This window comes from Harpia harpyja, chromosome Z, assembly GCF_026419915.1.
Source record: "Harpia harpyja isolate bHarHar1 chromosome Z, bHarHar1 primary haplotype, whole genome shotgun sequence".
In the NCBI taxonomy this organism is placed as follows: Eukaryota; Metazoa; Chordata; class Aves; order Accipitriformes; family Accipitridae; genus Harpia; species Harpia harpyja.
The window spans coordinates 11,959,140-11,985,962 of record NC_068969.1 but is presented as its reverse complement, the minus strand read 5'-3'; the positions used below and the strand labels follow the sequence as shown (position 1 = coordinate 11,985,962).

General features: G+C 43.2%; 1 protein-coding gene across 7 annotated transcripts in view; it reads right to left on the bottom strand.

Annotated features, from left to right (window-relative positions):
- The window catches only part of MGLL (monoglyceride lipase), a 109,107-nt gene that overhangs the window by 31,619 nt on the left and 50,665 nt on the right, over positions 1-26,823 (bottom strand). For all 7 annotated transcript variants that reach the window (XM_052775924.1, XM_052775930.1, XM_052775925.1 and 4 more), the window contains one exon: positions 13,622-13,728. In XM_052775924.1, the coding sequence (XP_052631884.1) occupies positions 13,622-13,728 (107 nt within the window). The remainder of the gene's footprint in view (positions 1-13,621; positions 13,729-26,823) is intronic.

The following is a 26,823-nucleotide window of genomic DNA, read 5'->3' as shown; positions in this document are numbered from 1 at the left end:
AACCAGAGGCTAACCAGATGCTCTGCTTTACTTTACTAATAGGCTTGGAAACGAAGAGGATCACACTGCCAGAGGCTTTCAATTATGAAGATTAATTTTTTAAAATTCCGAAATCATTTTCCCAAATCACCAACCATGATTCTCATAGTTCCCTGTACACCCTTTTATCAGCTAAAATGATCTTTTCTTCTCTAAAATAATAGTCCAAGACACGTTAGCTTCTTACTAAAATAGGAAAAACAACCTTAAAATCCATGAGTCAAATCCTGGCCCCGCTGAAGTTAGTGACATTTAGCTACCGCCTTCAGAGGGTGCAAGCATGTATTCTATGTGTAGAGACACAGAGCTCAAGCAATTAAGAAATAAACCCCCAAACCACGTAAGAATCACGTTATAAACATGGTTTTAAATTAAAGGCATTCTGAAATTAAAGAGAAGCTGCAGTGCTGAGCTGGGCACGCACACACTGGTACCATCCCTGAAGGAGCAAGAGGCAAAGCTGAGGGCATCTGGCACATAGGAGATTGGCCTGATGCCTCAAAGGGAGAAGGAGAGGCAGAACCAGGAAAGGTCCAAGGGCTACGTGGTACAGAAGTGAGAGACGTCAGTTAATGTTAACGCTCTGCCAGGCTCCGCAGACAATGTGTGAGACCAAAAGAGAAATGCTCTTAACTAATATGTTGTGGGTAACTAATAGATGGAGAAGAGAAGAACATTGGCACTGAAATATATAGCCTTAAAGTAGGCAGAAATACATTGGGACAAAAAGTGAGCTGTTTCTAAAGAGAGTCAGAGGAGCAAAAGCCTGGAACAGCCTGCTCAGCCGGAGCAGTGTTTGCTAGCAACCAAACTTGGGTAAAAACTGAGCTTTGACCATTTGTGAAAAAGACAGAGGGATGCTATTTGCAGGAACAAAAGCCTAGATAACCCAGGGAGTGTCTTCCTGCCTGTGCTGCTAATATGAGTATGTTTTAATAAACAAATAACTGTCCTGTTTCACATTCAAAAGGAATGTGCACTAGAAGGAACATGATTAACTGAAAACACCAGACACTGTAACCAAATATGTTTCTCTGCAACACTCTGACTGATTAAAGAGGGAAGAACCTGAATATGTAAATCAAAAAAGGATGAATTTTCCCTTTATTCATTGTCTGTTTTGCTTCTGGGGCTTGCTGCTGCAATATTCAATGTCTTGTTTGCAGTCGCTGCTAGAGAATATTTTGTTTTTTTTAAAAAAGTATCATCTGCATCTTTTGTAATAAGAAAGATGTCTGTTAGTTTTAGTACTTGTGAGACAGTCCCTTAAAAGGGCTCATGGTCAGTAACAAATAGAGCTACTCCCAGGAAAATCAACAGGGCTAGCTATTTATGGAGGAAATCCACCAATATGTGAATCAGGCGTACCAGCTCTATAACAACATGCCACGCTTTATGAATGAGCAAGTAACAATCAAGCAACAAACGTTAGAACTACAAAGTATAAAAAGCAGTATACGGGCTGTTTCTGCATCTTTATTTTGGCAAGCGTAACTCTGGCCCCGACCCTCAACCTGAACTAAGAGCATGGGCCAGGAAAGGACTGTGAAGCTGGGGGGGCTGACGCCTCACTCGCAAGGAGCCTGTTGTTGGCTTAGACCCTGCATCAGCCCATGGCATTTTACACTGCGCTAACAAACACGGTGCAGGTTTGCCTGGGGCAGGCCCAGGGAATCTGTTAATAGCAACTTTTAGTGAAAAATAGAATGGGACTGCCGCAGTTTTGATCAAAACACACAAATGCTTGCAGCTTAAGTGAGCCTTCCCATGACTTCAGACTGCTACTTATGTTGTAAGGAAAATCAGTTCTCTCATTTGAAGTTTTGAAAAGTTTTGCTTGCTTTAGTGAATAATTTCCACCGATACCATAGCTGTTCAGTTCAGCAAAAGCAATTTCATTCAGTAGTTTACAATGTAGGTAGGGCACAAAGTACATTAAAAATGAAGATGAAATGGCAGATTTAGACCATTTACTGACTGGTTATACGTTTTACTTCTCCTCATAAAGCTGCCTGTCCTTTGCCTTTGTTCAGTGTAAGCAAGAGCTCTCTTTGAATATTGCACTCCTTAATAAGGCTGTTGCTCCAGGTTAGTGCTGAACTAGACACTAACCTGAGATGGACTGTGCTTCTTTGACTCCTGTTATCTATCTAAAAAGGTATTGAAGGAAACCAGACTACGTTTTAATCCAACAGGAGTTATATACACAAAATATATATTCTTCTGTACTTTTCAAATGCTGTTCAGTAACTTGGAACAGTCATTTGTAACTCAATAGGATGACAAACTCCACATCTGTATGAAGATACATTTATAGGTGAGGAATCATCAGTAATTAGCTTCTGAAACAAACTCCTCCAAATTAGACACATCTGACAAATAAACAATAGGAAAGCTAGTCACATTAATGAAATGCTGTTGCTATGGAAAAACTGTCCCTGTAAAGGTAAAAATAAACACGCTTCCTTTTTCTCATTGTGCAAAGACATCAAAAAGCATCTCCCTGAAGATGAAGCTGTTCCTAACTGTAGATACCATTAAAGTCTGCTTTTGAGAGGGTCATTTCTTCACCCATTTCAAAACCTTTTGTGCTTTAATTTTGGAAGCAACATCCCAAACGCTAGCAGCTAGGATGCTCTTTAGTTCATAAAGAATAATTGAGGCTGGAAGGGACATACGGACATTACCTAGTTCAAGCCCCTACTCAAAGTGTTTCCCATTCAACCAGGTTGTTCAGGGCCTTGTTGAGTTGAGCTTTAAGTATCTCCAAGGCTAGAGATTTCCCCACCTCTCTGGGTCTTGCTCCAGCATTTGACTGCCCTCATGGTGAAATCATTTCTCCTTGTACAGAATTGGGATTTCCCATGATATGACTTGTGTCAGTTCCCTCATCCCATCACCATGAACCTCCAAGAAGAGTCTGGCTCTGCTGTCTCCACACCCTCCCACTGGGGACTTGTAGACAGCAGTAATATCCCCTCTTAGCCTTCTCTTCTAAGGCTAAATAAACCCAGTTTTATCAGCCTCTCCTCGTACATCTCGTTATCCAGTACTCTAATTGTTTTGACAGCCCTCCTCTGGCCTTGCCCCAGTATGTCAATGTTTTCCTTTTACTGGGGAGCAAATTGGACCTGGCACTTCAGATGTGGTCTCAGAAATGCTGAATAGCAGAGAATAATCACTTCTCCTGAGTTGTTGGCTATAATCTTTCCAACACAGCTCAGTATGTGGTGGCCTTCTTCACCACAAGGTCACACTGTTGACCCATGTTCAACTTGCCTGCAAGCATCCCCAGGTCCTTTTCTACAAAGCTGCTTTCTCTTCATTTGGTGCCCAACCTTTAATGCTGAATGGGGTTACTCCACACCAGATGCAGAGCTTCACAAGTGCCTTTGTTGAAACTTCATGAGGTCCCTGCCAGTCTGTTTCTTCAGCCTGTCAAGGTCCCTGTGAATAGCAGCCTTCCGGCATATGCTCACGTGCCACCATTTGGTACCCCTGTAAACTGGCTGAAAGTGCTCTCCATCCCAGCACCCACACCATTAATGAAAAAGGTCCACTGATAGTATAGTGATGTTGCACTTATGCAACATCTATTTATTATTTTTTCCCTTGAAGAATACAGATTCCTCTGATGCTTCTTGAGGCCAAAGTCCTTGCTGATATGAACTAATGTCCTGCCACGGAAGTCAGTAAAGGAAATGACCCCTGGAACAAAGTCTGAAGCAAATCTGATGTCTGTCCAGTAGCCCCACATGAAACGATCTGTTCTCTCAGCCTTAGCTCTTTAATAACCAGCTGGTCCTTGTCCTTCCACCCTCAACCATCTTGCATGCAGATGTACGCTCACAGCTAGCAAAGCTGGTTATGGGAGAGCAAGTAAGCTGTTGAAAACATTACACGAGGTTGCCAACCCTCCTTCACTAGTAGGAAATGCAGTTACAAATTACATGCCTGAACCTGCTTTCTGACATGGTGACAAAGTTATCCTGGATTTACCTGAGCATCTGTGAAAGCCGAATTTGACCCTTGATGTGAGGATTAATTTATATATGTAAAGACTGAGTACAGATGACAATTGCACAGATCCTTGAGAAAACAGAAGCAAACCAACAGGTTGTAAACTGAAATGAGCTTAGTTCAGTCAAGCCTATTTCCTCTCTAGTTTCTCTTATTCACCAAAGTGAACCCTTTGTCCAAATAAAGGATGTTTTATTCCTGATTATCAGGACCACTTGTCCAAAACTCCTATCACTTAGCCCCAACATTATCGGCACTCCACACAAATGTAGTGGCCCGCTCCTCTTTATCACAGAGGGTCTCTCTCATCTGAGAGGCAGAATCATGGAAGGGAAGCCAGAAGGACTCAACCCTCATGGGAAGAAGGAAGCCTTTTAAGTTTCCCGAATGAATTACATGTCTTTCCTCTGTCATGCAGTCTGTCTGTTAACAGTTAACAGTGACAGGTTGAGGAGCGCGGTCTGGAAAGCGGCCAGTGCCGACAGCTCCACACTCAAAGTCGTTGTGCTCAAAAGGGAGCACTCTGTTCCTTCTACCGCTGTGTCCCCTCTCACTGGGGCCTGTTGTTACAGCCTCACGCCTCCTTGTGTGAAGGCCAACAGCGAGGCTTTGTTCAAGAAGCAGCTGCTGAGAAGATGTACTATCTCATGGAATGACCCACTGACATTTCTCCCTCTGCTCATTAATAAGCAGTGAATAATTAGGAGAACTAGGGCGGATTGCACAGCCCATTTCTTTCAGAGTAAAAAGCCAGCTCCTCAGATCCCAGTGTGCCCCAAAAGGGATTCCCTCATAAAGTGGGCTTGCAGCAAAGCCAGGGAGCTGGCTCTCTAGCACCTTCCTCTCATCACCTGATGGAGCGAGGAAAGAGACCGGCTCGTGCCAGAAGGTGGACGGGGCAAGGCTGGGGTAAAGGGTGTCCCAGCTCTGCTTCACTCGGAGCTCTCACCACACCTCTGCTGCATGAAGAGCAAGCCCAGCTCAGCCAGGACCTCAGCCAAAGATCCTGTTCGACTGGATGCTAAGTTGTTGTTTATTCAATTATCTATTGTTATAGGGTGGATCTACAGCAGTGAGGAAATGGTTGAGCGGTTGGAAGGGGCAGAGTAATTGGGGGAACTGAGGAAACCATAACTGGTTTTTTGCAATCTTTACTGCAGTCCAACATTATCATCTGGTGATGTCCACATATAGGGGCAGTGATGAAGGAGCATCTGCACTGCCTTCCCCCCCATCCAATGCCTGCACCCAGCTCTGGGTTATAGCACAGAACTTATCTGCCTGTCTTATATCACTGATTATACCACAATTAAATTCGACGTTAAAAAAAATTGGTCAGATAAACAAATAGATTGCTTTGAGCAGCGCAGGTTTGGTTTGGCATGTGTTCCTAGCACACATTAGATGACGCTACATGTCTGATTTCAGGTGCTCTTGCTTCTATGTGTCTGCGCTAAAGGTGTATCCAGTCCTCACAATTTCCGACCCCCCTGCCTAGAAGATAGGTGCAGGACCTTGTTTTCCCCACTTTTACATCTGCATGGCTCCAGTATTAGTCTTGGGAATTCCATGAAACAAAGAGAGTCTCATCCCCTGAGTGGAGTGAAGAGGAAACACCTCTGAGTATCCCCTGCTCCTTTCCTAACCCAAACATTTTAAGCAAAACACTTTACTGCGGCTTATGTGTGCACTGTCAGACACATCAGCTGTGTGCAGCCTTACTGTGTCTTTATTTTTAGTTTGCTGTGGTCTAGCAGCTTCCTGGCTCGACAGCGTTCTTTCATCTGCTTTCACAAGACAAAGAAAATAAAAGCTGCACTTGCATTTCCAAGTCCCAGCTTGTGGCTTCCTCTAGAGCATGAGACTCTGTAGGTATTTGCTTTCATGATTCACCTAGTGTTTTATTGCTGTTGTATAGTTGCTCTCCTCAAACGGAAACAATGCTTACTACCCTGAAAGTTGCCATGTGGTGCAGGCAGAGATTTGGGACTGTATGATCCCAGTGTGAATGAAGTGACAGAATCACTGCTGAAATGACTTCACCAGAGCAAGACTGGGCTGCAGAAGTCTGTAACGAGCTTCTCAAAAATAACAATAACAGTGTGCACACCTCTGTTTAATAAAACCCACCTCAAAGTACTTACAATTGCCTGTTGTGCCACAGCATACCTCCCTTGGGCTACACTGTATTCCAATACAATTATAGGCACATTTCAGCATCATTGTGTGGTAGGAGGTGTATCCAGACCACTTTTTCCCACACGAGCTGTGGCCCCTCTGGGAGGCATTATCTCATGACCACCAAGAGAGCCCAACTCCATGCAGCAATCTGGGAGAAAGCAAGAGAAAATATACTATCCAGTTGAAAAAGTGCGTTCAAGAGCTTGTCCAATGCATGGGGAAAGTTGCATCTTAGCAGTATGAATCATTTTGTCTATAATTTCAAAGAGGCTCAAACTGAATGACCTGTTTTCCTTAGCAAGCTGTCACTGCTGCTCAGAGATCCAGTGCTACAAGACCAGTCGTCACTCCAGAAGAGCTGGAGCTGAGAAGCAACTGGTTTCACTTCGGCAGAAGCTCATTAGTGACAGGCACACTGGTCTCCCAGTTCATCTCGAGTTAATCTTGCTTTTTGGTCTTCAAGTTTATAATTCACGTCTGTGTTGGGAGAAGCACATACCGTAGCCCCACTTTAAATGAGAATCCCCATAACCGAAACAGAGTAAGAAAAGGGTGGCACAAGTTTACTCATTAGCTATTAGTTTAATAGGAGAACTTTGCTCCAAGTTCTAACAGTTTTCTCACTGCCTAAGGAATTACATGGCGTACTGCAGTATCTGAACTCTCACCCTGTAATTAGGCGCTGTGGTTTCACCTCCTGTGTGCCTCGCATATGCTAAGCATTCCTCACCGCTGCCCTGGAAGGCAGATAAGCCTGACTGCTACCTTCGTTCAACATCTGGAGAAGGAAAGGCTAGGGAGAGCTAGGCTGGCTTGGGACCGTACCGAATATGGAGTCAAAACAGGTATAAAACAGCACTGGCAGTGCTCTGCCAGCCAGGCCAAAGAGCCATCTCCTCCAGGATACCCCTCTAAGAGGAACCTATAGAAGATGCTTACAAGAGAGAACACGAGAGGTGGGGCAGACCAGCAGGACTCTTCTCTGATATATCCCCTCAGTTTCTGTCTCTGCCCGCACGCCACGCAGCAGACATCACTGCCTGTTTTTGACATCTCAGCCGTGTTTACGACTCAATCTTCCCCTGGGTTAAAAGGGGAGAATGGATGAATTCCAGACAGGGCTCAGGGGTCCATATGACATTTACCTTGATCCAGCCATGGATCAAGGGTCAAAGAATCATTTAAGTATTCCCTTATATTCCCATTGTTTTTGCTCTGTCATGAGCTTTCAATCCAGCAGTTTTCCGAGCTACGTGCACCAAGATTTATGTTCATACACTTGTATCATGGTGGGACAGATTAATCACCCCTTAGCAGCTCTCTCTCCACTCCAAATGAATTATCATAAAAGACTGAAAGACAGACACGTCAAGATAATTTGAAGAACAAAAGGGCTGATTTCCCTGTAGTGAATGTACTTGCAAAATTTAACCTGAAGCTCTGAAGAACTTCCTTCTTTGCTTGGCAATTCTAACGAACTCTCAGTGGCAAATGCCCCTGCAGCAGTCCTCAACTGACAAACACAAATGAGCTAGGACTCTTCAGATTGGAACTGTTAGTAGAAATATTAAAAGAAAGAGTTTTCCTGACTCTTGAAGAGTGGGGTTTTATGCAAAGGAAATACACAGGGAGAGAGGGGAACTCAACCTGACAGCTGGGCTCTGACTCTCCTCCTGCCCTTGCAGTCACCGCTCCAGTCTGTGAACTGTAACAGCATTTTCCACCCCATCACAACACCTGTGTGGGGGGAACACTCTGGTTTTGCATGACTGCAGATCTCACTGCCTGCCAGCCATGCTACACTGCTACGGGAGCTCTGCCTATATGGCATGCAGTAGGTTCAGAACTGGTATTTATGCATGGGGCTGGGTAGCACTATGAATTTCTCCTGGGAGAACAAGTTTCATCACTTCAGGAAAAGCCCGAAAGAGGATGCACTAATACAGGTACACAGCTACTGCTATATTACCTTTCCTAGCCAAGGAGAGCATCCGTCTAAGGATGAGTGCATCAGTAGCAGTCCAATGGCTCAGAGCATGGCTGCTGCTATGGTTCAGGTAGTGCAACTTTGTGTGCAAGCGAATCCCAGTTCTGTGTGAGGTTCTTCCTGCTGTGGGGGGCATGAATGAGACCAGTCATGGGGATTCATGGGGAGAACAGTCATTTTGCACTCCTGCAAATGCTAATGTGTCCATACCCGTGGTTATTTCTAGTAGTGTATATGGAAGATTTTATTTCCCAGCAATGTTCATGTATTATGCTGAAGGCCAGGAGCCCTTCCCTGGAAAAAAAATAAATAAAAATGCCCACAACCCATTGTAAGCCTCCTGTCAAAGGAAATGCAAACAATGAGTGCCATTCTTTCCTATGTTTCTGCAGAAAAGCTGTTTAAACTTTTCCTGCTCTAGGGAGGTAGACTGAATCGGAGGAAGCAGAAAGAGAACAGATTGCTATGGGTAAGCAGGCCCACACCCTGCCTTGCTAACAGTCACCAAGGAACAGTTGTGCTGCTCTGCAAGCAAACCAGCTCCGAATAATGCTTGCCAAGGCTTTCCTGACTCCATCCCTAGAGATCGCCTCGAAGCCTGCCTGATCACATCGTCAGGGAGTGCTGCTCTCCAGGAACATTCCCTCATGCTGGTGTGCATGAGCTGTTACTTCTCGCTCGTGGTGCTACCCTAATTCTTGCTCTTATGAATGTTGACATCCTTCTTAGTAATTTCCCCCCTCCCAGTTTGACCATGTTTAGTCCTTTTTAACCTTTTTGTGTAGATCAGTCCTTCCCAGTGCTATGAATAAATAAAAGCCTTCTGTTCTCATCAACAAAATGGTCTTTTAACAGTTGCAAGAACAACATAGCAATTGCTTGGAAAAAAACCCAAAACAAAACCAGCTAATATTTGATGCATTTAAAAATCTCTGCTCCATCTATTTTCTACTTTTTAGAAATAAGTGCTTCATTAAATAGAGAATACAGTGAGAAAATTAATGGGGAGCGCAAGCAGCAGTAGCTGTCTGAGGAGGACCTGCTTACCCATCAGAAATGCTCACCACACACAAAGTAGCAGCAGGGCTGAAAAAGAAAGCTGAACTTCAGTTAGAAACATCTAAGGAATATGAATAAGCTGTTAGAGCTGCAACCTTTCCCTCTGCTTTGATCTGACGTTACGCATAACTCGAGAGTGGGAAATTCAACAGCTTCAAAGAGGGTCAAAGAGTCGGAGGTCTCCATGTACCAGGACAGGTAAAGGGTTTATTCCGCCTGGAGAGAAAGGGAGGTTGGAGGGGCTGAACTCAAGCAAAGCTAAGGGCTAGGAACTGCTGCCAGGTTATGGCTACATATTTCACCTTCCTCATCTTCACATAAGACAGCCACATTACCCGCAAGAAGCACCAGCAAGTCCAAGTGAAAAAGAGGGCCAGTGTCACTGCTGTTAAAAAGTGTAAGAGAGAAGTAAATACATTTTTGTGTCCCTTGCATCTTGGAAATGCTTTTGTAACTGCTATTAGTTGACATGTACTTTTGAAGGTGAAATTGTCATTGTTCTGGGCTCTGGGTGTGTAATGCAACCATGAGAATAAGATCTCAGCAAATGAGATGTTATAGGAAGAGAGATGAGGATAGCTGGAACATCATGTGCTTTACCAACTGAAATGCTTGGTATGAGAAAAGAAAGCCACATTCTCTATCCTTTATTCTCATTTTCCTTGGCTCTCAGCTTTACAGATCCCTAAAAATACTGCATTATAACTAAAGGAGCTGCAATCTGCCTGTGACTGACTGAAGAATTACAATATCACTCCAGTTTGATGAATCTCCCATGGGTATTCCTTCTAAGAGGGCTTTCCTAAATTGATTGCCAGTAACCTAATATGTTTTTCTGTCTCTTTTTTCTGTCATCAGAAAGTTGCCGTAATAAAATAATAGTAATATAGAAAGGAAATTGAAAAAGTGAGATGTCATTTCAAAATACCTAAAGCTTGCAGAACTGCATAGCAAGGTCATCCCAGCAGCCTTACTTCTGCCTTCATGAAGCTGCATGCCAAGTAAACCCAGAAATCATGGGCAACGGTTACCTGCCTATTAAAAACACCATATAAGAGACCACAGAAGAAAATGCTGTATTACAAAGAAATACCATTTTCCTCTTTCATGGGATTGATATAAAAAAAAGCAATGTAATAATATTAGATGTAAGGTAGGGTTAAGAGGTCTTCTGGAATTAAATTTTCACCACCACTGTGGAAAATTTCTAATACATATCTATGAGGTCCAGCGGTCTTGGGATTACTATGAAATACCCCAAAGAGTAAATGTACGAATCCTGACATACTAAGAGAATTGCGCCAGTGATACCTTATATGGGGCAATACTAAGACACAAATTTGGGAGGATACTGTTACTCTGTGAAGTGCCAACCTTTTTGCTGAAGCCTTGCATAACAGGAAACAGTGGTGCAGAGCAGCCTTTGGCAAGATTTAGAGCCAGTGCATGAGCACTTACAGAGTCAGCAATATAAATGGAAATTATTTTTCCTTCTTTTGACTGAAGGATAGACACAATATAAATCAGTCAAGTCACGCATACTACAACCCTAGTAACTTCCCAACTCATTTGGGAAATCATGCTAGCCACACTGTGGAACTGCATTAATAATCTCACAGATAATGTGCCTATATTGGGAATTTATCCATGAGAATATCAGAACCAGAACAAATGTGCAGGTCAGGAAATCTACGCCAAGCTCATAAGACTAAGAGCCACTGTAAGAGATGGGGACCTGAAAGCAATTACTTTGCTAACACAATTGAATAATTAATATTACCCAAAGATATCCAAAGAACGGGACGCAAAGGGGGAACACACTGTTGAAGTGATTTGGAATATATAAAATGGTGGAGGAAAGCTATAAACTTCCCAGTCTGATCTGAGCAAATTTGGCAATGGAGGTGTTTATGTCCTGCAGGTCTTGCTGGCATCCAGCTCAGGCTGTAACCTGTATTCCATCAAAGAAAGTTTATCCTCACCGCTTACCTCTTTAGGTGCAAAGATAATTTTACAGAGCCTAAAATACGTTAATTGTCTTTTGAACTTACAGTGAATCTAAGCTCAGTTAAATTAGCTCTTTGTGTAACACAACTGTGTTTCCATTGTTCTGCTTTTGGGTTCCTCTTTACCCTCTCGCCATTGCTGATAAAGAAAACCAAACTGAATTTACAAAGAAAACTGTAGGTTTGATAGGGACAATGAAGTTGGTAACTGGCCTAAGCAACCAGATTTGTACTAACTAAAGTGAACTAATTAATCCAGCAACATCAGTCTATAGAAAAAACCCACAAAATATTTATGCTTCTTTAGTCAAAAAGATATTAAAGAAAAAAGAGAGAAAATAACTGTCTCCTTATACAGCACAAAACATTCCTGATGGGAACCTTCACCCCAAAGGCCCTTCTCTATCAACAGAAGAAGCATTCTCCATATCAAATCCATGCGATAAATACAATGTTTTATCGTTTCTTCTAGGTTTGTTGCTTCAAATATTGTTATTTTAACTCTACTTCTTAAAACCTTTACCAAGTTTTAAGCGAATGAGGAACTAAGGCATGACATTAAGTGTGCACAGTGCGCAGTCTCTCATAGGCCCATGGTGGCTCTGAATAAATTGCTTGTGTGTCCCAGAGTTCAGTAACTTTTTGTATATATTGTGTATGGTCTACTAACAGCAGCGGCAGAGTGGAGACAGCAAGTGGCCTGTTCCATCGCCTTTCTCATGAACTTTATGCCATACAGATAAGCAGAGAGGAATGGAGACACTTTCTACTGGGATTACTGCAGACTCCTGCTAGCCTATGTCCAACTCAGAAGGAAGTATATAGAAACGAATGAATCAACACTTAGAAATATTGCGCCTATATAGGGAGAAAGAGACTCATGTGGTCAGCAATGATACTTCTGCATGGGTCAACTGCGTTTGTAAAGCCAGGCCTGAATATGGCATGTGATCAGTTGTCCAGAAGAATCCCATGGGGTTTATTTGTTTTCCTTGCAAGCTGTCCCGAGGACTAGGTATTCTCTTTTTCAGGGAAAATACAGGATTTGGTTTTGCACATCAAGTGCATTGCTGTGATTGAAAGTGAGTCATGAGAGCAAGTGCGAGGGGAAGCCTTGGTTACCTGGATTTAGTAAGGTTTTGCCTTTCCTCTTGCAGACTAAATGGTGCAATGAATGCCTCATATGCATTCAGGATCTTCAAGCTCAAATCAAGCAGCCCTGTCTTTGAGGAGATCTAGGGGCAGGTTTGAGTCTCAGCTTCAGCCAAGTAAATTGCAGTATACTTTCCAGTGTATTGCAGTATACTTTCAATGTCAGTGGATGATCTGCCAGAAGGAGATCAGATTTACACTGAGATGCATCCCATTTCAACCTGTCAGATCAGAATTTGGCCTTTCCTTTTGTCGACTGCCATCATTAATCCCATTGATTGATTTTGCTAATATCTAGAGTAACTCTTGCAGGGAGGCAGCTATCTGCAATGATAAAAACAAAGCAAAGACTTCCAAGCACAAAGAAGTCATGAAGCTGCAAGAGTCACGTGTGACAGGAGGCTACCAAAGAACCAGGATAGATGGTTCAAATACGTTATCAGGATGTTCCAGTTCACACGCAGGAAGAGATCTGGTGATATGCAGTATATCTATGTCCCAGAATGGAGCACAGAGCAGAGATCTTCCAGCCAGAAGAGGCTGGGACAGTAAGTCTGTCTGGCACAGCGTTGCCCAGACCTACTGGCTGAGGGCTGAAGTGGTGTTGCTGTGTTATCACAGCCCTGCATGCACTCAAGCTGCTTTCTTGTCAGAACCAAGGTGTGTACAGCCAGCTCTGGCATCTCTGCTGGACTGCGGAGATGTGTCCAACGAAAGGTCTGTGATGTCTCCACAGCTCTCCACGTCCCAAGGGTGCAGCTGTCTAGTTGTATTGGTATATGAAAGCTATGCTGTCATTTCAGCCACCCCTCTGGGACCATTTAGGACATCGACCATGAATCCAGCAGAAATGGCTCCCAGTCCCACTTTCACAGTGGACAATACCTCTTCACCCCCCAAGAGGTAGGTGAAAGAGAAATAATCCCTTACAGAGAGGTTAAAATAGCACCAGCAGTAACGTCAAGGACGAGACTGAGGAAAACTCAAGGTAAACAGGGATAGCTTTTTACAAATTCAATACGTAGATCTTTACAAAGCAACAAATGATCCCTTTCTCATTTATGCTGAGGTGTAAGTATTTTATTGACGCTTCTCTCACTGCTGAGTAGCTTTAATGGCATTTACTTCAGTAAAGTCCTGAGCTGCCGTAAATTAAATACTGGTTTAGGCTACTCACCATGGTCATGGGCAAAAACAAACAAGTTAAGTCCTGTCAGCCTCTGGGCCAAGTCATCATAGCGGCCGCAGTGTTCCCCAGCGCCATGAGCGATAAACACGAGGGCCCTAAATGGAGCATTAAGGTATAAATCATTAACTTCGCAATCAACCCACAAAGGTTTCAGAGCTGCAAGTAAAAACAGCATTTTCAATTTAGCAACAGCATTTCAGACATCAGCAAATACAAGGCAAGTATATAATGGCTGAGGTGTTTGAACAGACGGGAAACAGTTGCCATCCTGACCTTCCATCAACCTGGTCTTCACCAGGTGGTAGTAGGACAGACCACATGGAAGTCAGCTGCTCATGGGACAGACACTGCTCTTTCCCATTTCTTTGCCACCACGGTCTGCTGCAAGTTGAAGATGCAAATAGGCATCAGCATCAATCCTTGAGCTGGGTAACTCTGTCTTGGGCTTGAGGTGTCTATTCTGCTCCCACAGTCTAAGTGTTGACATCATTGATTTATTTTGGGATTGGTATCTCTCGGTGGTTTCAAATACAAATATCGTCCTTAACTTTATAACTTGCAACATTGTCTGATGCTACAGAGCACTCTTAAAGATGAAACTTCAGCTAAAGAATAGGTCTCAGGCAGAGTCCAAAAGTTTGGTGGGAGTTTGGAATTTTATCTTTCGACCCCAATTCTGATAATTTTACCATTCCAGTTTCTGCCCCAAAACAGTTGCTTCACTTTGGTGATTAAAGTGACTCTTACATGGCCACCATACAACTACAGACAGGGATCATAAAAAAACCCAGTCTAATAGACACTTCTTTTTGAAAGACACGCAAATACTTATCTTCAAAGATTCCAGTTTTACCAATGATACTTTACTTTTACTGGAATGGCATCAAGTGAGAGTCACTGAAGTTGAATGAACCTTCCCAGTGTCTTTACTGGGCAAAGTCTGTATAGAATTAGACTAGAACTATAGCAGAAGTAGCAATGAAACTACAGAATTTTTGCTGAATTTGACAGGTGACTATTTAAAATCCAGCTTTAGCAACATAAACATAACTTGTTCATTTAAAAGTACCACCTGTCATTGCAACATCACCAACCACGAAACAGTTTGAAGGTTACAAGTTAGACATTTTCAGTACATTAACAGTGAAATATTAAATGAACTGACAACATAAAATAATAACAGCAGTTTGCAGCTAGTGAATTCCTCAACTTTATTTTGATTGAGGTTTTGAATACCTTTTTAGACAGTGTATTCACTGCAAAGAAGATGTTGGGTGATGTAGAAACTCCTGCTCTAGCTCTTTGATTAGCACCTGCTTCAAAGTATTTGGTCATGTTAGACAGCTTGAAAGAGCATCCATCGAAACCAGAAGGATTTTACAGAGCAAACTGCAAACACAAAAGCAGCAATGCAAAGATGCTCTGGTACCTGCCTGATACTAATTAGCAAGGGTGAGGTTAGGCCATGTAGCATATTTAACTTGCTGTGCCTTACAAACATTCTTTAGTATCACTGAAGGTTTCAAAACAATCAGTGTGGAGCAGTCATTACTTCCTTTGTCATCTTCCCTGGTCAATAGATTTGTCAAGTTATCAATGCACCTGCCAGACAGTCTCATTTTCAGAGTGCAGGGTCTATTATTATAGCTCCAAATACTGAAGAAATGGAGACACTGCTCATTCCACAGCAGAGAATATGAACTTTCTGCAGCAGAGGCATCATGGTTTTACGTGTCCCACCTCTCCCAGACACAGGCAGCCCAGCAGAGACACTGCGACCAGTGCTGGAAGAGCGAGTCATTACTCTATACATGCCCTTGAAAATTGGAGGCATCATCCAAATGCTTCTTTCTCCACCTACACGTAATGGTCTGGTACCTCAGCCCTGGTTCTGGGTCACCTAAAGAGACATCACAGTCCCCATGTCTGGGGCTAGCAGATCTGCCAAACATTCAGAAAAGCAGCAGGCGGTACAGGGTGAAGCAAAGCCAGGCTGTTAACCCACAGGCTGTGGGCTCTGCCATACAGCAAGCAGTGGCACTGCGTGCACAGGACACCGATGCAGAAACTAAGGCAATGTGAGAGAAAATTTCTGTGTACCCATCACCTTGATACCCAACAGACTCAGCCAGGCTAAGTCTCTCTGCTGTATACCTCCTATTACCTGGCTCTTGACAGCTTCCTTGCTCAGTGTCTTACTTAAGCGCTCGGTTACTCTTTAGAGCACCTGTATTTTTTTCTGCTGACTAGGCAGAGAGATTAAGGTACAGCTTGGCTGACTGAATACAGCCCTTCATTTCTCAGAGAAATATTATTTGAATGTATGCACTGAAATGCATCAAGTGAATGAAACCTAATGGGAAGCTAGCAAAGAGATCTCTGCCAGGAAATTCTTGCTGTTATTTCATCCCCCCTGACAGCATAGCCCTAGTTCTGCTTTCATTCACACTGATGTAGCACCACAACTCTGCCTGACAACATCCTGCTAGATGCTCAGACCCATGATCTTCTGTGAAACCAGTGAGAAAAGAAAAAAACTCAATGCTTCAGAGAGGCCAGGTGTTCATGCAACCTTTCCTCTCATTTAGCACAACAATCGCCCGGCATTGCAGAACTGAGCCTTTGGACGCCACAGGGAAGAGACCTGGGTTATCATTTGTCTGCAAAATACTGAATAAAATTCCTGAGACTGTTTTTGCCTTAAAAGCCCTAATGGCAGTAGCTGTCAAGAAGACTTAGATACTTTTGAAAGTTTTGTCCTATCACAAACAAGGAGCAAAATTTCCAAATTGTTACATTGAAACAGAAGTAGCTCGTTTTGTTGATCAATAAAAAGTGAGAGTGGCTTTACTGACTAAAAACTAGGTCACATCTACACAGCTCTTTAGCTCCAGCTTTCGGGTCTAAGCACAGGGGCCGTACATTAAACACAACAGCTTGAAAAATTGAAATTAGTATGAGTATCATCTGAGCAACGATTGAAGGATTTGGCTCTCTCACCTAATCTCCCATTTTCCATTACAAAACAAGTTTAGATTTGGCAAATAATACCTGAAGGCAGTATAACAAATACATGGTTCAACATATTTTCACTAGCAAGCTGGCATGAAAATACGAGTGATTAGATTGACTGACAGCAGTTCTTCACTGTATGTAAACATTTTTGCAGACACCCCTGTTCTCGAATGGCAGCCTGCTCTTTCCTACCACAACGGCTCGAATAACAGAGTATCAGAGACTGCTTTCAACAGAGTCGTTTAAAATTAATACGGAAATCCTGCAGGCTTTAAGATTTTGCAGGACTGCAGCAGTGCCTCTGCGTGCCACCTCAATGGAAATTTTGTTTAAACAAGGTTTGCGTATTGGCCATGTATCAAATTGATCCTGGGGAGAAATTTCTTCACCTCCAGCTCTTGCAATTGTACTGGTGAAATCCTTGGAAACTCGCACATCTCAGGTAGGAAACATTGTGCACAGCCTGCAAAGCTTTCTGGTGGAGACTGACCTGTGCCTGAACCCTTGCTAACTCCGGTCTCTCTAACCGCAGGCAAGGAAACCTGATGGTTTTTTGGATGCTTCAGCTGGCTTTGGCTGGTGGAACTGTAATTGCTGAACATCTCGAAATAGCATTGTTTTGGCATCTGCTCAAGAAAGCACCTAATCACGCGACAGCACGATTTCCCCACATTCAGCAGGTGTGTTTCCACACAAAGCCAAGGTGTGAGCTGAGCATGAGTAAGCATCCACGTGCTTGCTCTCACCTAACTAGCGCAACAACAGTTATGGCTATTAAAGGAAACCAGTTTATTGACTGCTGTTTGCAAAAGCAGCAGACGGTTTTCACAGACCCCTGCCCCTCCCATAGCCTTCACCACCTCCTCCCTCCCCACTGCAGGTTTCTGCCTCCTGGTACTGCACAGCTTGGCAAACAGATGCAGTTACTTACTACAACAAGAGGGCAGGACAATCACTGTTCAAATCAACTACTGGCTGTGTTTACTTATCTCCCATTCGGAGGTGATGGTATATACCAGTGACCAGTCCCTGCTCCCACATCTCCACTGTGCTAGTCACCCATGACTGGTACCAGTCCCTCCGTGTTGCAGTTGCAGCTTGCTAAGTAAGCAATACACAGCAATGCCACGCATGCAGTTGGTACACGGCACGAGCAAACATCCTTTCCTGAATCAGGGAGGTTGGGAGTGGTAGAGGCCAGCCTGCAACGCAAAGTCGGTGTGCACAAACCCATATGAACACATTGTCCTGCCTCTCGGAGAGGTCACCAGCTGATCTAAGCTTTAGCTGTTTGCAACCCTTTTGTATTTCTCGCTGTAACCTCACATCCTCTAAAATTTCACTTCTTCTGTGGGGAGTAGCTTCGCAGGGCAGCAATTCAGTTCTAGGTGCGAGAGCGGAACCAGTTTTAGAGGTTCTCACTTTCTTTATTGCTGGGCGCATGTTGCCATCTCTGCTCCCTCTGCCATGCCAGGACAATTGTTTAGAGATGCAATTCCACAATCAATTGCAGGAGAACAATTGCAGGGAAAATAAATTGCAGCACCGGGCTTATGCAAATGAGCAAGAGCCTCTTAAACCAGGGCTTGGTCATTAGAAGAAACATACCTTGAAACAACAATCAGAAAGCTGCTGTGCTATGAAATCTGGCAGGCCAGAAACACAGTGCATAAGACCCATGTTCTTGCTTTATTTTCAACAAAAATCATGTTGAAACTGAACTAGACGAGGAAGGTTGTGAGTGGGACGGTATGATTTTAACATCTTGTGTCCTCTGGGGACAGAGACACTTCTGTGGGACCCCGTGCGTGCTCTTTTACTGCCAGAAAATAACCCAAAACACTGTGACTAGACCAAAGAGCTGAAGACAAGCTTCCTATGACTACATATATGAAAAATGCAATCTTTTCCACCCCATTCAAAAGCATCCCTCCTCAGAACAATGTTTAAGTAATTGCTTTAACTCAGGAAACTTTCTTCAATTCATGAAAGTCAGTAGGACTTACAAAGTACAATATGAAAGTTAAAAAGGATTTATAAATGCTGTCCTGAATAAGGACTGATTTAATCACACGTGGAAGTGATTTCCTGAATCAAGCCCTTGCAACTTAAGCTAATGCCATGTTATTCTATGTAAGGCAACTATGCTTTTCATTTGGTATTATGTATGTTGTTACCAGAACCAGATCAGCTCTAACAAAGAACATCTGACTTGAGCAGTTTTGAATACTTGACACTAAATTCCTAAAGTAATTTTTAAAAACTAACTGACAGGAAAGCTCTGAGATAGCTAGGCTGCCAGAAAAATGACTGGCTTACTGAAATGAAGTATTACATTTTGTTGTGTTGTTTGAGCTGATTTATCAATTTCTTTGTAGCTGGCATCAGCCTGAGTCTTAGAACCACAGTGAACAATTAACATTTATTTATCAAAAACATTTCACTGGTGGCATTTTTGGACAAGCAACTGGATAGTTGCTCACAGACCTTTTTAACTTGTTAAAAATGTAATTTCATGAATGTATATTTTGCTTCCAAAGTATATTATAATGGAAAATCAATTAAAGGTATGCATTCTTGTGTTATTTGGGTTAGTGGTCCTCGCTGATTATGAAGATTAGTTATCTTTCACATAATAAGATTATGCATTAAGCAGCTTGTAACATTGTTGAGCTTTAACCGTCATTCCAATTTTCTACCCTTGGTATGTGGTTAAAGATTACCTTTTTTTTTTTTTAATTTCCAGCTAATCATTTCCAAGAACACATTATGAAGAATGAATTGTTTTGTTCACAGTTGGTGACCTTTTCTCCGAAGGGCTCTTGAGCCTCTTGCTTTGGGTGTAAGACCTGAAGTTTGGAAGAGGGATGTCTCTGTATCTGCTTTTTGAGTCAGCTTTTGCTCTTTTTTTTTTTTTTTTCTGAGGTGATTTGTGTCTCAAAGCAACCCTGACAAAACCTGGGCCACGGGCAGGGATTACAAATAGTTATGGCAATTTCTCTCATGTTGTGCATGCTCGTGACCCACGCAGTTAGCTAAGAGTTCAGCCTGGTGACTCCGATTAGACAGGAATATTTATGGCGGAGTCAGGTGTATCCCTTCATGCTGTCCTTCCGTCTCTAGGAAACGTGCAGAGTTATGTCCCTCTGAAGGTGCAAGAGGAATAACTTTGCTCCCAATTCCAAGCCATGTTTCAAGGAGGCATTACACCCAAGAGCTTTGCTTGCTCTCTTGCTCAGTTTTTTTGAGAAATGCATTCTTAGCCTCTGCTTTACTGGCCCATAGCTTTGCCATGCAGGTCCATAATTGGGGTAGCCACCTCCTTTTTCAGCTATCATTGAACAACGTTATGTTAAATTAGCAGTTCTATAGCTGTTTTTCCCAACTAAGGAGAAAAAGCAAGTCAGAATGGCAATGGCCTGGAGTCGAGTGTCTATCGACCTCCTCTCAATATCACAGACCATGTAGCATCAGCATGGGTATCTCACAGAGCTCCAAATCCAGAGGAATTCACCTCTTCCAGATAGACTGAGGTAAGTAGTAGCTCAAGAATGTAGTCGTTTAACCTGTGAAAAACCTTTAAGCACCACAGAATATGTCAAAGGACACTATGCTCATACTACAAAATTTCCGCTTGATTTTATAGAGCTCGTGGGGATTGAGGATTCTGCACATTTGTTTTTGGTTTGATTTGGTTTCATCTAGTCGAATACAATCAGTAGCTTCATTCCTGTGAGATCCTAAACTAAAAAATAAACCTCTCCAGCAAACTTTGCTTCCTACCTACTTTCCCCATTTACTCAGGCTTGGAAGTTCTGATTCAAGCCTGTCCAAAGGGGCTGCTGTTAGTTTAAGCAGCATTCTACTGTCTAGCATCATACAGACTTAGGGCTCAGTCTTAAAATCTGCGCTTTCTTCCATGAGCAACTCTCTTGCAACATGTCTGCAAGCCTGGTTTCATCATACATCTCAAAATCACAATCCCTCATCATCACAGAGTTAGGAGAGCATTTGAGAACTGCCATGGCCTCCAGGAGGAGTAACATGGGTAAGCTGTTCAACAACACCAGAAAGTGTAGACACCATAAATCAATGGGGCAGAGACAGAACTGGGTAGTACAGATATATTTCAAAACAAACAGTTCAACAGGATCTAGCTAGAGCCAGCAGAAAACAATGTGGAGAAACAGCTTACACTGATTTATTGTAGCTCTTCGAAAAGCAAGCCCTCACCGAGAATAACTCATGAGTGGTCTAATATAGGGAAAAGAGATGAAGGAAACTTCACATGGGGCTGGGAGGGAAGGAATTATTGGAACCTTGCAACTGCATAGCTCTGGACAAATCTCTGCAAAGTTAACATTTGAGACCAGCTGTATTTTGTTTCAAGGAAGCTTTGAAGTAATATTTTAGGGGACACAAGGCTGAGATCAGAGGTGAAATGCGTGGTGTGTAGCTTAAAATTCACGGGCCGGATCTTCCCACCCCTTTCTTGGATAAAACTGAGGAGAAGGGATTCTAGAGTTACACGGACTGCCTCGGGGAGACACTCCTCCACTTTGATATCAGAGATGGGGTTTTCCTCAGCAGAACTGGCTGCCAGACCTACTGCTCTGAATCTGCAAGGCAGACAAGCTCCCTGGAGACATGGGCAGCTCAGGGTTTGGAGCCGCACTTTCCTCTTGCTGCTGCCCTTCTACAGAGCACAGGAATCCTTGAAAGAAGAATTGTGACTTCTGTTTCCAAAGAGGCAAGGTGTAGGCATCACCGCACACACAAGGCTGAGGATGACTTGGAGGGAGCTCGGGCAGAACTGCCCGTGGACCTGGCTGGGAGTAAGGCTGGAATTGGACATGCCGGTTCTGTACTTTGCTCTGCTTCAGCCCTTCCTCAGTACAAGAGCTACAAGAGAGATAAAATGGAGGTCATATCTCCCAAGGGGAACTACAAGGATGAATGCACAAAGCAGTCAGTGTATTTCTAAGAAAACTGTGTAAAGCATTATTTAAATAGAAGACATCAGCTGCAAAATTCAAGTTGATCTGAAATCACACCCAAAATTTTTAGATTAGCTTTAAGGTGCGGAGGAAGAATATTCTAAGAAGCAAAAGAGTTTCTGACATAGATCCCCTTGGAAATCAGGAAAAATAAGATACTTCTTGTTAATTTTATTAAAAATTAATTTTCACTTGGAAGCAAAGCCACCACAGATGGAAAGTGGCTGCAGGACCATGATTCTTAATGGAGAACCAACAAACGGGGAGTAAGAGCAAGACCAGTTTTTGCAGACCTCCCCCTCCTCTTTCACGGACTTGCACTGAACCTCTAACGATTTCCAAAGGGACAAAAATTACCGTTTAGCCAGTCGTGTAGCAGTTTCTTCTTGAAATCAAAATGCAGGCACTGCCTGGTGAGCCAAAGCCTTGGAAAAAGAAAGGCTTGCGTAATTAGATGGACTGTCCTTTCAAAGCATGAGCAAGCTGCTATTAAAGGGCCAGAAGCTTTCTTCTGCACAGTCACTATTGCTCAAACTCAGCACTACTCACTAGTTCAGGACTAAATCTGTTCACTGAACAAAGAAGGTATTTTTATATAAAAGTATGTCTCTGTTTCAAAGTAGCAGTGCAAAACCAGTTCCTTCTTACTGAGTTCACTTGCAGTCTCGGCACATTCAGAACACTGGTACCTGTTCCAGTGACAAGTCACTACTTACGGCTGCTGTAAGCTCATAGCCTGACAAACCCAACTCAACCCTAAAAGACCAAGCAGGCTTCCTAGAAAGGTGTGCTTGATTAAGGGAGCAGATCAAGCCATGCAAGAATGCTGCCTACATGGCAACCTAGCCCCATTTTGACCATTTCATCTCACCTTTCTGCATAGCACAGAAGATGGAATTAGACAGCAGTATCCCTCTATCGAGGTCAGGAGTTCTAGTTGAGCCTCTGTAGGTTTCAAACGATGTAAATTACTTTACTTAGTAAAGCCATCTCTCTGGTTAGGTCCACACAAGTACGTGGTGACTTTTAAGTCCTTAGTAACGTGCTTGTTTGCTCGGTTATTTTCAAGTGTTAGCCAAGAAGTGCTTATAGTTAGAGACAAATCATAAAGTGGTGCAGAGGACACAATGTCTAAATGTCAAGCACCGTTTCCTAAAGTCCTCTAAGACAAGTCTGTAGACTTCTTTTGACTTCATTTTTTTCACAAGCTATTTTTTGACAACACTAGTGGTCTGAACCCGGGCTCATCGGGGGTTCTTCATGGTCAGTCTCCCCACAAAATCAATGGTTCTTAAAAATGGGATTGTGCACGTTTTAGACTCTAGCCATGGCTCTAATCACTTCCAGTCTCAAGCTGTTATTGCAGGGAGTGGATGGCACAGACAACTCCTGACAAGCAATATTGAAAAACTTATTAAAGGAAGAATTCAGCTCATCACCCTAGCACCTGTGCAGGGAAGAAGCTGAAAAGCGCACATCTGGCACAAGGGGGTCAGAGCATTTCCAAGCCATTCCTTGCAATAAAAACTGCACAACTGAAGTACTTTGATCAGGCATTTTGGGCTTACATGGGCAAATCTTCGCTAGCTTGGAAGAGAGCTGTGAATAAGTAAAGAGCAAGAAAGGGGATGACACTTTACCTGTTCTGTGAATTCAAGATAGTATGATATTATTACTTTTTAATAAAGCACTAGCTGTGCAATTCCCAATTGTATGGCAATGATTTAAAGCAAAACATAAAACTTCAATTCCCTGATATACTTAGACATGATAGGACGGTTTGTAACCAGGCAATTCCACCTATAATGTGGAACTCTTGATTACTTCCTGCACTGAGTCCATTATCCATCCTCACTTTTACCTTTCTGATCCGATTTTGTCTCCAATCCTCTGTGTTGGCAGAGATCTTAATTGGTTATCTTTAACAAACTGACAAACTCATAAAAAGCTCAGATATCACAGATAACACGAGTCTCCAAATAGCTAATCTTTTTCTCCGTGATTTTCCAAAAGCCAGGGTGGAATTATCCCATAAAATTAGAGACAGAAACTCAGGGATTGATTTCTTAATCATAAAGCACTTATGTCTATTTTAACATACTTTTTGAGATTAAGCACATCAATTTCCAATGAATAATCCTATCTTGACACATCCCAGAGCTGCACTTCAGCCCTGCCCAGCTATGAGAGGAATCTTTGCAGCAAGAGGCTTTACAAGCTCTGTCAAAATCAATATCAGCAGCTATTCCTCTGGGAAATCAGTAATGTCACAGGCAAAGTGTTTGCCAAGGCTTTGAGCATGTTCCAATTAATTTACTGTTCCACGCTTGCCATAGACCTGAGGTAGGAGAGAAAGTTGAACGTGAGCACTTAAATGTGAGACACAGGAATCCTGCTAAGACAGTGATCACCGCAACATGTGTTTTAAAGGCTGAGATGTTTATTCACGTTTTGAACCAAAAAGTAAATTTGAACTGCGGCTGAGGTGCAATGGTTTACCTACAGATGACTTAAAAGTTAACAAATGGATACAGACTTCAGCCTATGGTTGCCAAATCCAGGTCTGCGTTTTTTCTTGGCCTCACTGAGCTAATCTGGCCATCCAAAGACTTTAGCTACTTGCTTCCTAAAATGTTCTTTCATTTCTAACACCAAGACAGCTTTACCTGTGGCAGCGAGGCCTGCGACGCTAATGTAAATAAGGAACCACTTGCCATGAGTTTTAAACACTGTCTTGTTGATTTGCTCTCAAAAAGGCCTGGATGTAATAGCTTTAAACTCCAAAACTGACCAACTTGGGGGGCAACTACAAAAATAAGGATGAGTGGTAACAATAAAATAAAAAAGTATTTAGTTAGATAAATCCTTGGCTGCAATCACTTTAGGTACAGGCAAAGAAAGCTAAAGGCATGTGGGATGCCTTTTCTGCAGAAAAGCTTAAAATAGAAAAGGAAATCAATACTCATTTACAGTATCTGGCAGTCACTGAACCAAAACATACATGTACACCTACAGCAGAGCAGAAATAACAACATTTATTTAAACCACAAGCTGTTATTCTGCTGCAGGAACGCTGTGTTTTATGTGGAGCGCTTCACCAGAAACTGAGAAGTACCACATATTTCTGACCATTTTTAGAAAGCCTCAGCAATATCAAGAGCAAATACTTTCAACACCACAGTTATTAACGCCGCCACTGCCAGGCCAGCTCCGACTCTTCCGATTGCCAGCAAAGAGTCAGAGCTGATGTCTGAGCTAGCAGCAGGGAAGATGTTTTGTCCTTCCTCCTGAGTTTCTCCTCTGCCAACTTACGAGACACCATTCGTTGGATCACATGTGAGGGGTGCATCTGTCGCAGCCTGCAATGGGAACGGGAAGAGCTTCATCAGCTCCACCGCTACAGCGCGGCACCGGGGCCGCTGACAGCGTCGGAGACGCAGAGCTCCCAGACGAGGGTCGAACCGTCGCACGTGCCGTGTGGGACACGGGCAGGAAGAGAGACCGCGGCTGTCGTGAGACAGGGATGGGGTCGGGAGCCCTGGAGCACCCATGCCCGTGCCCTGCGTGGTGCCCGAGCGCCGGCGGGGCCGTACGGGGCAGCAGAGGTTCGCAAACTGCCCGCTGAGCTGCGGGGCGGCTGAGCAGGGGCACGGCTGAAACCGTGCTGGGCTTAGCAAAGGGTGAACAAGCCTTGATGCTACATTTAGCTGTGCTGAGGGATCTGACCACCTCTCCTAAAGCAACAGGAGAACACGCACAGCGGGAAGCAAACCCCTGACGGTCAGAACCCTTAAACGATGCTTCAAAAGAGAAATGTACACCTACGTATAAGAATGAGACAATGCTTCCACCGACTATGTAAAACTAGGCAGTTTAGAGGAAGGAGGGGTGTTGAACAAATCAACATTCCCCAAACACTGAAAGTGAAATTAAATATAAACAAAGTGAATCTGCTGACTGATTTTTTTTTCCGTTCCCCAGCGCCGAGAAATGTGACCAGTAAGTAAACAGCACAAATAATAACGACAGCTGGCTTTTGTACAACACTCCTCATTCACAAAAACCAAAATGCTTTACGAAGGGTGCAACTAAGCTTGTTGTAGAATCACATAATGCAAAGATGAACAAGACATCAAGAGGTGCTCTGATCCATTACCCTGTCCCAAGCAAGGAGGGGAGACCTTATCGCTCTCTACAACTGCCTGAAAGGGGGTTGTAGTGAGGTGGGTGCTGGTCTCTTCTGTCAGGTGTCTGGAGATAGGACAAGAGGAAATGGCCTCAAGTTGAGGCAAGGGAGATTTAGGTTAGATATTAGGAAAAGTTTTTTTACTGAGAGGGTTGTCAAACATTGGAATGGGCTGCCCAGGGAAGTGGTTGAGTCACCATCCCTGGAGGTATTCAAAAAGCGAGTGGACAGGGTACTCCAGGGCATGGTTTAGGGGGCATGGTTAATGGTTGGACTTGAGCTTGAAGGTCTTTTCCAACCGAAATGATTCTATGATTCTATGATTCTATGATCAACCCTCCCTTCCTCCCACTGTCATGTAAACTGAAGCACAAGAGGTAAAAAACCTTGCCCATGGCAACACAGCATGCCAGAGGCAAGGATGGACACACAGCCTGAGGCAAAACCCGACCCTACAGCAATCAGCGGGAGTTTTAACAGCAGGGTCAAAATGTCACCGTGGGTTCCCTGAGCTCCAGCCCTGTGTTACATGCATGGGGCCACAGCAAACCTGGGAAGAAAAAGTCAATTTTTAAAAAGCTTTCTGTCCTAATGAACTTGTGGGCTGCTAATAGTGTCAGAGAGATGATCTGTGCATTTTCAAGACAACCTGGGTTGAGATGCTTGGCGCTCCTTGCTAAAATCATCTGCGGAGAGCTGATGGCTTGAATATCCTTTTCATAACATGAGATTATGAATGCTGCCCAGAATACAGTGTTTAATACTCCAAATATTGTAGACTAGCTCTCACATAAAATTGAAAAAATGAAGAAAAAGCTTAACCATTAAGTGGGATAGATGTTATCTCTACAACAATTTAATTACTTACTGATTCCTCATCACTCCTCATGCCTTTAGCCCAGCAAATTAAGCCACTGCAGATTTCTGGAATTTGACAGTTGAATTTGAAACCTCACTGAGATAGTTTTGAAAAATAAAAGTAAAAAATACGT